General features: G+C 48.3%; 3 protein-coding genes across 6 annotated transcripts; 1 reads left to right on the forward strand and 2 right to left on the reverse strand.

The window, feature by feature from the left end:
* Positions 1-255: 255 nt before the first annotated feature.
* On the reverse strand, positions 256-4549 carry LOC131211324 (glucosamine-6-phosphate isomerase). Of its 4 annotated transcripts, none has more exons than XM_058204747.1 (3): positions 4497-4549; positions 1782-2565; positions 256-517 (listed from the first exon to the last, which is right to left on the reverse strand). In XM_058204747.1, exons 2-3 carry the CDS (start codon positions 2547-2549, stop codon positions 467-469), a joined length of 819 nt encoding a protein of 272 aa, XP_058060730.1. In that variant the 5' UTR covers positions 2550-2565; positions 4497-4549; the 3' UTR covers positions 256-466. The 4 variants fall into 4 exon arrangements, with proteins under 4 accessions (XP_058060730.1, XP_058060729.1, XP_058060727.1 ...); XM_058204746.1 differs by having other exon boundaries at positions 256-780; XM_058204744.1 differs by lacking the exon at positions 256-517 and adding an exon at positions 1303-1440.
* A 12-nt stretch (positions 4550-4561) lies between these two features.
* Positions 4562-6014, reverse strand: LOC131211326 (metallophosphoesterase 1 homolog). The gene is made up of 3 exons (XM_058204748.1): positions 5868-6014; positions 4964-5800; positions 4562-4896 (listed from the first exon to the last, which is right to left on the reverse strand). Exons 1-3 carry the CDS (start codon positions 5961-5963, stop codon positions 4711-4713), a joined length of 1119 nt encoding a protein of 372 aa, XP_058060731.1. The 5' UTR covers positions 5964-6014; the 3' UTR covers positions 4562-4710.
* Positions 6015-6351: 337 nt separating this feature from the next.
* On the forward strand, positions 6352-11070 carry LOC131208484 (protein slowmo). Its single transcript, XM_058201259.1, has 4 exons — positions 6352-6645; positions 7431-7596; positions 9121-9426; positions 9497-11070. Exons 1-4 carry the CDS (start codon positions 6614-6616, stop codon positions 9635-9637), a joined length of 645 nt encoding a protein of 214 aa, XP_058057242.1. The 5' UTR covers positions 6352-6613; the 3' UTR covers positions 9638-11070.
* Positions 11071-15541: the final 4471 nt, after the last annotated feature.

Genomic DNA, 15541 nt, shown 5'->3' on the forward strand with positions numbered 1-15541 from the left:
TAAGCAGAAAGAAATGCCTTTCAGTTCGTGGGCCGTAAAAAGAACCCGCCAGAACTCGAAGCAATCGGAGTTAACGGGCTACATTTTACGTTTTCACAAAACTGTGAGACGCGAAGTGATTGGCTGAACTTTATGCGATAGTTGATTGTAGTACACGAACGGCTTGGCCAGATTGTCCCTCATTCGGGGGGAAAATCTTTTCTAGACAAGTGTTAAAAATCATGTAACAATGATATTTATTGTAACTGTTTGAAAAAACGTTCGTTCGATTTCGACCGATAGACGAATTCCGTTCGCTGCGAGATTCAATTAGTTGCCCCGAAACCCAATCCAGCTGTGTTTCTTCGTTAATTTGTTGGCCGTCCCGGTTCCCGGTGTGCAGTACAGTGGTTCTGTAAAATGCTTAGGTAGTTATGGTTATCGGTCCTGAGGTGGCCGCCTGCATCCTGGCACTATGCCCGGCTTCCTACTTCGGTGCATCGTCCTCGATTAGCTTCGAGTGTACATCCATCAAGCCCTACGGGGTAGAGATCAAAGGGGGTTATATTCCGAGACCGGACAGGCCGCGGACGCTTTCCAGCAAACGCTTCTTCGGATGCATCCATAAAAAGTGGTGGCCGCGTGAACGATCTCTGGTGACGGGGAATTAAAGCATGAATCGACCCGGAGGCTTCGAACACACAAACAGGGGGAGTAAAACAAACGAAGAACCGGTCGGGCACATTTTCAGTTCGGAATGGTGGCCTCCACGAACCCATCGGCCGATAGTTTGTAGCAATCCTTACGGCACACACATGCAGTAGTTTTTTGGGGATCGAAAGGATGAAAGTAAAGAGAAAGAGAAAGATAGAGAGAAAATAATAATCACAGTCTGCAATTGAAAAACCATTTCCGGCCAGGCTTGCGGGTGAAATCGGCCAACTGGGTACTGAAAGTGGGTTAGCAAGCACATAGAAACTAACAAAACGTGTGGTGAAAGGTGGAATGGAAATGGAATGGAAAATAAAAATTCGACGCAAAAAAGCCAGATGCCGTGGCTCTCATATGGGGACCGGGAAAACGGGATTCAATTTCGCTCCCGCGGTGCCGCCGGATGCAGACGTGTACTGTGTGCCTATTGTTGCGCCGATGCCGCGCGATAATCGGTAATCAAAACCGAAAATCGTCTGACCTAGCGAAGTGTTAAAATTGGTGCACATACGCTTCCGGTGTCACCAGGTTCGGCACCTTTTTATGTGTGGACAGTATTCGCAATTTACGGAAGTCGATGAATGGCGCTGTCCGGGATTTCACGCACTTCTTTATTGTTGAATGAAGATGAGCAGAATGGTAAGTTCCGTAATACAATGTGAGATTTTCCGACGCCCGAAGGCACTACTTTAGCGTGCGAACGTCGGCGGACTCCTCCTCGATCAGCTTGTGGTGCACATTGCTCAGAGCCTGTGGGATAGTGCAACGGAACGCACGACGTGCGATAGAAAAGATTCGAAATTAGCGAATCGAAATGTGGACTTGAATGATGCCATCACCACCGGAGAGAAGCACTTGCACCGTAACCTTCAACAAGGAAAACCTAATTGAGCCTAAATCGTATGCTACTTTTTGTGAAAAGTATTAAATGGGAATGGGTGGGAACAGTGAACCTTTGGTCAAGGGAGGTCATTGGTCATTAGATACTTCCAGCCACCACCGTTAAGGAATGAATCCAGAATCGGAATGAAGAGAAAGCGAAGCCAGCACCAGTCGCCCTTCAGAACTCAAAGGAAACAATCCCGACCTACCTTGAAATACTTGACGGTTTTGACGCGCAGCTCGAGGGTCGCATCCTCGTCGCAGATCATGATCGTGTGCGGGTGCTGCTGGAAGGCGCTGACCGTCCACATGTGGTTCACACCCTCCTCGATCGCTTTGTACAGTGCGAACGCCTTGTGCGTGCCGATGATCATAATCATCACCTCGCGTGCATCCATGACCGTTGCGACGCCGACCGTCAGCGCTTGTCGCGGCACTTTACTGATGTCGTTCCCGAAGAACCGCGCATTCGCCTCGAGCGTGTCCTGCGCCAGTGTTTTCACTCTCGTCCGTGACGCCAACGAGGACCCCGGTTCGTTGAAGGCAATGTGCCCGTCCGGGCCGATACCGCCGATGAACAGTTCGATCCCTCCGGCGGCCTTGATCTTCTCCTCGAACGCGTCACACTCCGCCACCAGATCGGGTGCATTCCCGTCCAGGATGTGCACGTTCGCCGGATCGATGTCGATGTGTTTGAAGAAATTGTGCCACATGAAGTAGTGGTAGCTTTCCGGGTGGTCCCGCGCCAGATCGACGTACTCGTCCATGTTGAACGTTTTGACGTACTTGAAGGAAACGCGGCCCTGCTGGTGGAACTCGATCAGCTTGCGGTACATACCGAGCGGTGTCGACCCGGTCGGCAGACCGAGCGTAAAGTAGCGATCCGGGCCCGGCTTGAAGTCATTGATCCGCTTCATCACGTACTTTGCCGACCACTCGCCGACGTACGCGGCCGTATCGAGAATTATCAGACGCATGGTCGCGGATGCTGCTCTGTCGGTGGTAGAAGAAATGTTAACATAATTAGCCGCACAGCAAAGAGGCAACGCCCGCTAGGTGCTCCAGACATCGGCCTGGAAGGGCCAATCAATAATGGAGAGCGGAAATCGATTACCAAAACTCAATAGCCAAACCAACACACGATCAAGGGTGGACGATAAAAGGGCGCACAAGTGGCAAATAATTCAATTTTATCCGTTGCCCGTCTGTAAGCGGAAGACACACAGAAAGATGTAACATCCGGAATGTTCATTAGGATTGATGGCCAGCTCCGTTTGGACAACGGGTGCTACTGGACACAAACCAACGACTCTCTCCGTAACGCAGACGACGCCACTGTAATGATGTTTCACATTGATATTCATGTCATTCCAGTTCCCGAGGGGACCTATCGGAATTCGATTAGCTGCGGCTCGCTGTGATAACAAATTGGGTCAGTATTTCAGTCCCGCCAATCGTGTCACCGAACCAAATCCGAAAACCGATGCACAAACAAACATCGTTAATGGTGGCACCATGGCCCCGCCGTGGTCGGTAAGCGAGAGCACAGCAGCATATGTTTGCGCGTTCCGAATTGAGGTCAAACGTGGTGCGATGGGCGCGACGAAGATTTTGCAAAAGTAAGGTAATTTTGTAAATAAATTACACTTCACGAATTCCGCCACTCGATGTGAAGGACCGCCAAAGGAATAAATGCAACAATTGTCCTCCAGTAACGGCACTTGAGCACGGTTTCGCATTTCACTTTTCGCACAAACTCAGCTCAACGTCGAGAGGCGCAGCGCATCGATAGGGCTCCGCCGGACACATCGCAGTTAATTGGGTGTAGTCGATTTTGCTCTTCAATTTTTAGACATTGAACCATTCAAACCAAAAAAGACCCAGTTCCAGTTTCAAGTGTTACTACCGTGAGGAGGAAGCGTGTCACGGCTCAACGAGTTGGCGAGCCGACACCGAAGCCAAATGCGGGTCAATGCCAGATGCAAGTGGATTGCTCAGGCCGCGACCGTCTTTATTAGCTACCCCTTAATCGAGCGGAGGATGTTTCGCTTGCACCGCGTACCGTAACTGGAGTGGTGGCCGCCAGACACAAACGGTGTCTTACCTTAACTTTTAAGCCGCTCCGGCCAAGGTGCGGGCTCAACACTTACTGACGCTTGCGTGTAAATCGTTGGCCAATTTATGAATTCATTTAAGGCTACACAACGAGATCGCAACCGATCGGGCGATCAGTCCGAGGTTTGCACCAAACGAGTTTTGGAAGTTTGGCAAACGGCACACTGGTGTGCGTACAAGGATCGCACGATCGTTCCAAGAAACTCCTTCCGAAGTTGCTTCTTATCTGCTTCTCAGTGGGTCATTCTCATTTCTCATTATCAAGCAAAGTCTGAAAGCAAATCCTTTGTGCTTGGTTCGTTTCTTTGTGACCCTTCTCACGCTGGCCCCATACAATCCAGTGCATGTATGAATAATTATCTAGTCGAAGCTGATAAGACAAAATTGTCACCGTAACTCCGCATTGGTCACTTGGCAGATTGATTACTCCTTATGGGAAAGATAAAACATGTTTTTGGTGAGGCAGAGGAACTGGCAACAGGACACGAACCGTCGCAAATGATAATGTCACAGTTAGGACTTCGGTTAACCTTGAAAACAGTGTTCCCGCTGTGCAGTCCAGGGGCTAAAGGATAATAAAACAACGAATTCGTGTCGAGCACTCGCAATTACGCCCCCGGCATAAATTGGCCGTGGACTTTGGTAAACACTGTGACGACTGCGACACAATCGCCGGTTAGGGTCAATGACCGCTCACTGTTTATGCTAACAAAAGGGCTGCATCGGGCTTGGAATTCACAAACGCAGGCTAACACTCTATCATCCGCCAACTTCGAAACTTACTTATTAACGGGCTTACTATGACTCACCGTGCTTTGCAACTCTTATCGTAAAATTCACTCGAAACTCGTGTGATCGGCGACCTACTGCGGCAGTCGCGGAAGACGGCACAAAACAAAACAAACTTACCGCTGTCAACACTATCAGCATGAAATATTTCAACGGTTTATTTCAAACGCGTTCTCGGACTTTCGTTAGGTTGCGCTAAAATATGGTTTGACGAGATACTTATGGCTTGAGCGGTTATTTGGTAAGTTTTTTGTAGTCCCTCCGATCGCGGCAACGGTACAGTTGACTGACAAAGCCGCCCACTTTCAGTGTGGACGCTAGCAGTATCAGAATTCCACCGACGAGGTATATGGTGAGGATGGTCTGCTCCTCCGGCATTCGACACCGGGAGATTGTGTGCTCTTCCAAAGATATGCGAGCCTAAGGGGGGTTGTACGTGTTTAGTTAGTTAACCGGATGCTGGCTCCAACGGAAGCCCGATAGTTACCAGGATAAAGCTGGGATCATTTTTGTTGCGCCAACTGAACGATGGTAGTGTATATTCTTCGATTTTCAACCGATTTTGTACCATGTGGCAGTAGTGATGCGAGTGTCCGCTGAATGCGAGCCTCGGATTGAGCAGATCTCCAATCATGTCCGTCGATTCCTTCGAGAGTACCTCCCAGCGTTCGCGGTACAGCTCAACGGAGGGTGCGTCGTGCTCCTTGCACTCCTTGTCCGACTCGCGGTACATGGGAAAGTGTTGCAGCAAAACCGGTCGGCTGTACTCTTCCAGCTTCGGCACATCCTTACACTGTCCGATGCCGCGGCCACACTTGAAAATGGACTCAATCGCTTTCAGTTCCTTCTCGGCCTTCTCGCACAGATAACATCCGTCCCCCTCCATGGCGATCGAGTTGATTGTGACAAAATTGACGCCCCGCAAACTTATCAAACCCACGCCGGTATTGTTAAACTGATCGGCGAACCGTTGCACCAAATTGGGCCGGGTCGCATAGTGGAACCCGATATCGTGATTTCCGACGATACTGTGCAGTGCCACGCCGCGCGGTGTGTGGAACAGCTTCCGGAAGCGATCGACGTAATTTTCAAACTCTTTCTGGTTCACCCAGTTCCCTTCGTCGAACACGTCACCCAGTATGAAGACTACTTCCGGTTGAAACAGCGTGACTGCGGACTGGAACGCACGGTGCATCTGCCACTCTCGGCGGAGCTTGTCGAACCAGTGCCCCCGGATCGGGCCCAGCAGGTGGGTGTCGGCCAGCAGCATCACATTGACCGGCTCCAATCCGTGAACGGGTACTGGCTTCGTAGGCCATTGACACTGCGGGTGGGACAGAAACCAAAACTGTTCTCATCTTTCGGGAGAAGTTTAATCGCTCGATGCTTACCTTTAAGAGCACAACGTAGTACACAACGAACTCGTTAAACACAACCAACGATACAATGCTAAGCAGCAGCCTCAGCAGAAGCGTTTTTAGCTTCATTTTGGGAACGGAATTCCTATTGTTAACCTATTAAATGCATTCGACCGTGGAAGTTGTGGTTTGTTTTGGCTCAAAAGCCAAAACGGGTCAAAATGTTATGATAAACAAAACGAGAAACGTCACCTTTGACACATCCGTCAGTGAAATTTAAAGTTACCACTTCAGAGCTAGGCGATGCAATTAATGGCCTAATATCTCGTTAGTTTTACGTAAAACATTAGCAATTGTATTGGTAATTACGTTTAATTCACGGCAATTAAACTTGGAGCATAATGCATAGATTTTGTGCGCATAAGCTGACGTCTGCGAGGTTTCACGTTACGTTACGCGTCGCACCCAAAGGATAGCCGCCCGTCCGCAATCTGACAGCTCCCGATTACGACGGCCGAGTTTCCCTGCAATTCGTCCACTTTGTCATGAATTATACGGTTGAACGGAGGTAGTTGGAGTTTCCATCCGTGCTAAGGGCAGCTCTCGGTCCCCGGTGTAGTGCCGATTTCCGTTTCCGCGAACGTGCGTTCTTACGTTCCGCTTCCGCACAGTGTGCCGAACCGCAGTGACCTTCGCTGTTCATCAAGTGGCGCTGGAACGCGTTGTGCGTCCGTGATTCACACTCCGTAACGCCAAACCGCGAGTCAGAGGAATACACAATGAAAATCTGGACATCGGAGCACGTCTTCAAGTGAGTAGAAAAGCCGACCAACCGTGCTGCTGCGAGCGATTATCATCGGCCCATGATAGCCTTCCCCGTGCTATGCGGTTGCTATGCGATTTTTGTGTGAGACGATGTTATGTAAAGCCGTGCATGTGTGTGGAAAAAAAGCATTTTGACACTGCGTCTGGAACATTCTCATCATGCCGCGCACTTCCCTCATCGTGATTTGTGTGGTGAATTTTATGCAAAATTCATAAGCATCAACGATTGGGCTTTGTTAAGAAATGAAATCGCGCTCATTGCCTCATCGCAGATGTGTGCGTGTTAATTATCCTCTCCGCGGACCATGTGCTGCGAGTGAAACGTCAAAGTACGCGATCGCGATTTGGTGAGCTGTGTGCAAGAGTGAGATGACGACACTCTTCCGCTCGCTCTCGCAACCGTTGCTACAGCTAACAGCTGTCTCGGATGTGCTCGATTTCGCGGGATTTTTCATTTTTACGACGATCCTTCTACGATCGGTTTCAACTACTTTATTGCCGTGAACGGAGAAGGCACTCGGGGCCAGTGGGTCAACGAGGACATCTGCGAAGCGTTTGGTTTCCGCTACCGTCACTCGCGTCCAATGGCCCGAACGTTGCTCGGTAACCTTGACTTTCTCCACGGGTTGAAGGCAACTCTTGACGGTCGATCACATTTCACGACATTGGCTTCCTCGTGGGAAGGGTGTCTCAAGAACCTATTCTTTCGTGCGACATTAAAACTAATAACAAGGTACCATATTAATCCCGTTACTTTTTGTCTCTTCGCAGCCACCCCTGGGAAACCGTAGCACAGGCCGCCTGGCGCAAGTACCCAAATCCCATCAACACAGCCGTCATCGGTACCGACGTGGTGGAACGGAGGGTCGTCGACGGAGTGCTACATACGCACCGGCTGGTCAGCTCCAAATGGTACTTCCCACAGTGGGCACAAAAGGTAGCGTATCGGAACGTTTAATTTACTTTCGAGCTTCTCTGGATTCCCTCTTTTCTAAGCTCCTGGGAACCATGCAGTGTCTTCTGATTCGTTTATTCACTTTCCAAATACTGTTGGATTACAAAGCGGGCACAATAGGTTCCCACAAAGAGGACATAATGTGTATGACGTCTATAAGAAACAATAATCGCTACACGGGCTTCCTAATGCCTGTGAAACGAATGCTTAGAGGTGTCCGGCGAAGGGGCCGCGTCTGCGTTTCACGAGCGCGACACAAGTGGAGGCCTTGGTGTGTGACACTTAACACTATCAAGCGGACGATGGAATGTGAGTCTAAATTTGCAACGGCTCTTGTCACTGGCGTCATTGGCCGCACGCGCGTCACCGTTTCACATGCTCGCAAGGGAAGCTTTTGCGCATAACCCGCCTAGGAGCGCCGCCCTGGGACACGCGCGCGCACGAGCACCGCGATAAATTTATTTAACTTTCACTCTCCGAGTCCGTCGTGAAACAATGTTCATCAATGAGCTTAACCGCGTTCCTCATACGACGCTCTGAGCCCGCCAAGACTTTGATTAAGTGTTAATGCACCTCGTGTCCCGGTGCGCCGTTGGGTACACGTGAGCAGCGCATGCATTGACCGTCGGCCCGACGTTGGCAACGAAAACGAAGATCTAACTTCGGGCATTGGCTCTCGTTTGCTGGGCGTAAAAAATAGTACCGTGAAGCTTCTAATTAGCATGAGGCCAAGTCGTCGTCCGCTAGCGCGAAGAAGGGGTTTGAGTCGTTTTAGACGATTCGCTTTGACGTTAACATGCCAAAAATCAAGTCTGCTTGCAGTAGCATGATTTTTAGAATTTTTCATGCGCAAATTTTTAAATATTCTACTCTGCGCTATCAGCAGGTGGCAACGCGACGCATGACTAAACGCCAGATTCGTCTGACGCTGGACAGGCCCTACTGATAAGATTGTAGAAGTGTTCGAGTGAACTTTGATATTGGGTAAAGCGGCAAGTTCGCCTCCGATGCCTCGGTTTGTCCGTTGCGATATCTTATCGGGAATGTAATATTCGTCGCGCGAATTTTCGTTAATCCATCGTTCTTTTGTTGGTGACTTTTCAATTCGCAACCGCAAAAAAATTGATAATGAAATATTTAATAGAAGTAAAGCAGGGCAAATCGGACCATCGAGGTGTGGTTTGCATGCTCTCAACTCACATGTTGCGTTTCCCACGTGCAACTCGCACCCTTGTGATGAATCGTCCGGGTTTTTGCGCCCTCGGTTTTTGTAGGGCAAACAGGCCGCGACCGCACGATCGCCGTATTTCCGGAGTGTGGTTTGGTTGGGTGGCAGAAGAAAGCAAGGAAGCACAGCGTGTGCGTGCGAGATGAAGGTGGTTGTTTGTTTTTTTGCAATTGTTTACTAATTTACGAGCGGGCGTTTAATTCGCCCCGCAGCCTATGGATGGCGCAATCAGGGTTGAATCAATAAACACATGTTCTCTTTCGTTCCTCTCTTTCCAGCTCATCGGTTCACCAAACGTATGCTATGCGAGCGAAAAATCAACCGTCGATCCTCAGCAACGGTTAATGACGCTCAAAACGATCAACCTCACGTTTGGCAGCTTTCTTTCAGTGTACGAAACACTTAGCTACGTTCCACACCCGACCGATCCGAGCAAGACGCTCCTGAAACAGGAAGCGACGGTGCAGGTCGAGGGCGTACCGCTGAATCGCTACATGGAGGACGTGCTCACGAAGAACATCAGCAGTAACGCCGGCAAGGGTCGCCAGGGGCTGGAATGGGTGATAGGCAAACTGAATGCTGAGGTAAGGGCAATGGGCAACCCACTCAATGTGCCGCAGCCGGACACTCATCGCATCGCTCGCCTCTTTGCAGATGAAAGAACTGGCCAGCAGTGCGGCAACCAGCACAAACGAGATCCTGACACAGACGAAAAAGTCGCTCGACGACATCACGGATCAGGCTCGCAAGAGCATGGACGAGCTCAGTGCGACGGCGCAGAAGATTCACATATAGTAACAAACGCTGTGCAGCGGCGTCGTCGGCGTCATCCAGAACCAGTGGAGGAGCCGGTGAGGGCCCGGAAGGAAGTGGTACAGGAGTCCGGCCTACAACCAGCTTCCCATCGAAAGCTTCGCTCAGACCATCACCGCAGCAACAATCGTCGAACAGCGCCAGTACCGTTCATTCGTCGGTGCCCTCTTACACTGCAAACGGTAGTACGGTGGGACCCGGAACCGAGGCTTCTTCCTCCGGTGCACGGAAGGAAAATGCGAGCGGGCGAGATGGTCGTGATGCGTTCAGCGCTACCACCACCCGGGGCAGCTAGCGCCCCGGGCGATCAGCCGATCATCATAATCATCGGCCTTAGGTTATTATTTTGAAACGGTGTTCCTCGTCTCGTATCTCTTCCTGGTTCTATCATGCAATTCCTTACTCTCTTGTTAAGTCACAGTTTCCCTCCAGTATGCGATTCACTTGAGTTCATAATTTATTCCCGTTCGCCCCCGGACATTTGGTGTCGCTAGGAGAAATCGAGTGACAAACACGGATAGTATGAAAAGTTATTAGAGATAAAAAACGTGCACCAAGCGGCGAGAGACACAAATCGGAACGGGCGTGAAATGGGGGACGGTGCTGTAAATACACCCATCGTACCGAGCGGATTATTATTATTTGTACCGAAATGTACGTAATGCAATTCCTGTATTAGTAGCCGTAGTACGCCGTCGGAGGCTAAGAAGACAGATACAAAGTGTGGACATGTTGTAAACGGTGTAAATGGAATTCGGAATGATCCAAGTTTTATGCACGCTGCCGTTGCTCGCCCGATTGTAGACATTTTAATTTACATTTAATTAGGTCATTTTCAAATTGCTACTTGATATAAACGAAAAGAGACGCGAAACCGCTTCTTAGAACAACCGCTGGCCTCTTGGGTTCTGATGGCTTTTGTTTTCAGTTTTGTTGTGCCCACTTCCCTACGATCCGAACCTACCCTTCAAACTGTGTTTTGGTCGCTTTCGTGCTTTTTCGGGCGGTTGGTTTGTGATACGTTCCACTGGCACAAAGTTCAACGATCGCTCTCAGCCGTGCCACACCAAATGAAAAATGACAAGTTAGGGTAAGCCCTTAAAGAGCCTCAGTTGACCAGCTATCGTGACGCAACCTGCAACCTTTTTTGTAATAATCTTTTAAATCATCGGAAAAAGAGCAGAAAATGAACATCTTTATGTGTCGAGAAGAGGATTAAAAACTGGTATGTCGTGCTTTTTGCGTAAATTTGTATATAAAGCCGCTAACGTTTGTTAATAATAGAATTTGATGATTATTCTCGCAACTGAGTCACCGCTAAAAAAAAATCACCAATTTGATCCCATCATCATGTGACGTTGTAGAGAGATCAATAAAATCAAAACACTATAAAGCCACAGAAACCATCGACTTTTCCATCGTTTATCCGAAATGGACCGAATTTTTGACCCACCTATTGATTCACCGATCAAAAAGGGACACAATGGAGCCCGGCTGCGACGGCTGAAACAAGTGAAACACAAGACTAGATAAAAATTATTTTATTTTTTTTCATCATATATTTACAAATCATTTTGGGCTTTGTTTCTTTACCTTTAAGTTTGTTGTTCAATAAATTTGTAATATTTGTTTAAATTTAATTTAAATGTGGCAACAATAAAGAATTAATCATTTTTTTTTGTTCGTTTTTCCTTCGCTTTTCTCATGTTTGACTCTCGTCCGCTCGCGTTAATTATATTATCCGGTAGGTGTTTTGAGAGGGTGGAAGAGAGTAGTGTTGCTGTGTCTGTTGCTCGGTCGCTCTAGCTTCGCACTTCTAGCGGGGTGGCTCACTTCGGATCTCGCGAGGCCACTAAAGTTCCACCGGCTGTCCGGTGTGCTTGAGCTTACCGGAAAAGGTGCGGGTAAGATTAACTTTCCCACCGTTACCCTCCTGGGCCCCTGTTTTGGACTAACTATCGTGTGTGTTCCGTTTTGTTATTTTGGTTGTTTTTTTTTTGCAACATACTTTTTGAGTGTTTTTGTTTTATTATTAGTAAATGAATGAAGAACATGCCCATGATTTTCGCCGTCATCCGACTCGATTCGAATAAAGATGCCATTGCCTTAAAAGCGATTGGTTTTTGTTTTTCGTTTTTTTTCTTTTTCAATAAAGGACCCGTAACCAAGTTCTCTCCCGACGGCTCGACGGCTTTCCCCATCCTTTGCGGTGTGCTGTTGCGCTGTCGCCCGATGCAGTGTCAAACGGTAGGAAGGATAAAACCGGTAAGCAAACGGTGGCTTAAATAGCGTGGCTTTGCTCACATTCAAGCAGAGCGCAAACGTGCGCGCGTAGAATCCAAACGGAGACAAGAACTAAACGGGCCAAAAGGCTAGCATATGAGCCATCCCACTTCAAAGGCAAAGTATCACTGCGATAAAAGATATACCCCACCGGATAGTGCTGTCAACGTGGAACGTAACAAAACCCAGGTGTCTTAGCTACTGCTTCATCGGGGTGAAATGCCGATTGGGGCACCCGGCATCGGGAAAGGAAGAGATTTGCTACTAATGGCGCGCCGACCACGTTCAAGATTCGCCCGCCCACACATACAGTCACAGGAAAACAACGCACCGTCCGTCCGCGAAACGAAGCGATGCGTGCGTAGCGATCGCTTTTGCGCGTTGCGTGATAAATTTGATAACAGCCTGTATACGGGAGAGTGTCTCTTTGCTTCTTCTTCAGGCATGCAGATGGGTGTATGTGGGTGTGGGTTCTTTTTTAGCCATATTTTCTTTTTACAAGTTTTTCCCCTTCTGTTCCATCTCCCGTCTCGCTTTCCTTTCACTTTCTTAAGCTTTGCGGTTCTCTATTGTTTCACTTCACTGTTTATGTCTTTACTTTTCCTCACTTTGCCCATCTGTTACGTTCGCGCGTTTGCTTCCTTCCTTTCCTCACTGCGTTTTGTTTTATATCAGTGCAAGGCAAATGGTATATGTAGCAAATATATTTTATTTTGTATTTTTGTATTTTTGTAGTTTTTTTTGCGCTTTTATTTACTCCAATTTTTCTCGGGTTTTTCTCCTTCTCATCATTAGTTTTGCTCTCGTTCTCGCTCGCACACCACAGTTCATAACATCCATAGGTTGGACTGGTTTGTGTTCCTTGGGTTTTACTGACTTTAGCTTTTTACAAGTAGAGAATTAGCTTACAGCGAGCCGCTGGCCTCTGTGGGGGTGCTCGGCTGTCCTTCGGAGCACGGCGCCCGGTTCGATTATTCGAGAGTACTAGTCGACTGATGATAGTAGCTTGAATCACAATCACGGCCCTGCTCGGGAACAGAACCGATGTTCTCACTGCTGCTTTTCTAAGTCTTGCTCTTCGGACCGCAGTCCCGCACGTGGTGATGGAGTGTGAAGAAAGGTGCCTCGTTTCAATTGCGTGTATTTTTTGTGTGTGTAGGTTTCGAAGGAAAAGATACATGTTTTTAAACGTTGTAGAGTGTGTATAGCGTCACACCACGCGTTGAATTCGTTTGTATATTCTTTAATTCAAGAGAGAGAGAGAGACACGGAAACGAGTTGTGATTTTTAGAGTTTTAAGTATCGTAATCTTGTTGCGCCTTTTTTCTTTCCTTTTCACGCCGGCTTGTGCCTGACTCATCAGCCGGCACTGGGCGGCCATACGACTAGTAAGGGAGAGACATGGTAAGGGTGGTTGAAGAATCCGGATCAGGAAGCAAAACATGGCGCCAAACAAATTCTGCGGCGGACTTCTGTCTTGTGTCTGTGTTTGTGTAGTGGTGGTGGTGTGTAGTAGATAGCGTAATGTGTTTGTCGAAACCTTATCATTTCAGGTAACCGGGTACCGCCGTTACTTTGCCATCCGTCTAATGTAGCGTCGTCGAGAGCGCCATCTCCGCGTCATCGTCATCCTGGCCACCGCTAAGCTCCAACTTCAGCTCCCTATTAAAAATCGTATGCAGCCAATTTTGTGACACCCCCTTTTCAGGTTTGTTTCACTCGTTTACGGTGCCTAGTTTTTTTTTTACACTTGCCACTTCATGCTGCTCCCACGTCCTGCCATCCGTGTCTGTCTGTGTCAGAGATTGTTTTCCCAGCGTGCCCAACACGTGTGCTACGCCACCGAGAACCGGGCGCCTCCATCTAAATATCTAAAATTGATCAATTTCATTAACAGACAAACGTTCAATGGAAAAACGGAAAACCCTATGTGGCAAGAAGTCAAGCTCTCTCTCTCTCTCTCTGTACGTTCGGCGGTCTGCTCGGGCATCGAAAAATGGATGAGAAAAAGGAACGGGCAAAGCTACGTCCTCCGATCCGTCCACCCGACTTTGTAAGCATTGTGTTACTCGCTGTTACTTTACAATACCGATCCATGCGGCGTTTGAAGAGCGTTTTAAATTCGACGTAAACAATTCGGCGCACCGCTGTGGGCTTTACATTTTAATTACTTTACTCTTTAATGCGTCGATTAAACTTGCTGCTTAGGGTTTTAGGCAATTTAAATTTATATATTATGCTTCGATTGATGCTTTTTTTTGTTGGTTTTTGCTTTCTCTCGCTTTACTAAACCCGCTTTATACAAAATGAGATTTTCTGTCCTCTCGCTCGCTCGCTTGCTCGCTCTCTCTCTCTCTTTGCATCTTTCCCGTGTATGAGTATGTGCAGGTGCGTGGTGACAGAGGGAGCCCAAACAGTGCCTTTTGCCTGCACTGCACTCGTTTCGCTAACAACAATCTTGTTTTTTTTTGTTACAGTTAACAAGCATTTCCCTTCTTTACTGACCGTTGGCTCGCTCTGCCATCGGATTGCGCTTTCTTCCACCAATTTCTGCTCCGCGCACAGGATTCGGCGTGGCAAAACGAGAGACTTGCGTGTTTTTCTTTCCCATTAGTTTTTTTTCTCTCTTTGCTATAATATAGTGGATAAACCTTTACAATTTACCTAAAGTTAAATTTAAAGCTTTTCTCATATTCTACTGCAAAGTTGTAACCTCTCCCTCTCTCTCTCTCTCTCTCTCTCTTCGCGTCGCTTGCCGTTTGTTCTGAAATTTTCAATTATTCGGTTTCAAATTTGGATTTCATCGAGTTTTATCTTCTTCTTCTTCGCCCTTTTGTTGGGTTTTTGCTTTTTCCTGCGCAATCCTGGGCCCTTTGGACCCGTGGGCCTCTCAGTATCAACGCGTGCCTTTCGATTCGAACTTTTCCACCATTTTCAAGGGCCGGCAGGCCGAGCGTTTTAAGCGTGTTCCAGAGTGCCAATTGCGAACGGAACTGTGTTAGCAGGAAGAAGAAACCACCATTTTGTGTGCAACGTTCAACTTTGGGAACCAATAGATGCTTCGCCGCTTCGCAGTGTCTGTCTCCGCAGTTTGGCACAATCAAATGACCGGTTCCGGTGTGTCAGAAAGATGAAACGGCCCCCCGTATATTGGATGGCCTCTAATAGGCTCGTACATTGAGCTTCTCTTACTAGTTAGATTCGCTCATCGGTCTGGATGGAAAACAAAGCTAACGGAACCGACATCCTGGTTTATCGGGCTGGATGGATCGGCTAGGTTTTCGGGGTGTAAATATTGTGGAGCTATTGAGCATCGCTACTAGAACTAGTAACTCATCAAACGACTACTTATCTCTCTCACACATACACACACACTCACACATCTGTGAGCTCTTCTCGCGCCTGGCAGCATGGCCCTGGCCACATCCGAACGATTCGCATCCCTTCCACAACTGCTCTTGCGATGCTGATGCGTCCTGCCACGCGTGACGAATGAGGGAGCGAGAGAGAGACCGTGAGGCCGGGCAGGACAGCGACCGCATGAGTGTGTGTGTGGGTGGAGAGGCGGTAAAATAATATGTGGCACCATGACGCACCATGAAC

The sequence above is a fragment of the Anopheles bellator genome, chromosome 2, assembly GCF_943735745.2.
Source record: "Anopheles bellator chromosome 2, idAnoBellAS_SP24_06.2, whole genome shotgun sequence".
In the NCBI taxonomy this organism is placed as follows: domain Eukaryota; kingdom Metazoa; phylum Arthropoda; class Insecta; order Diptera; family Culicidae; genus Anopheles; species Anopheles bellator.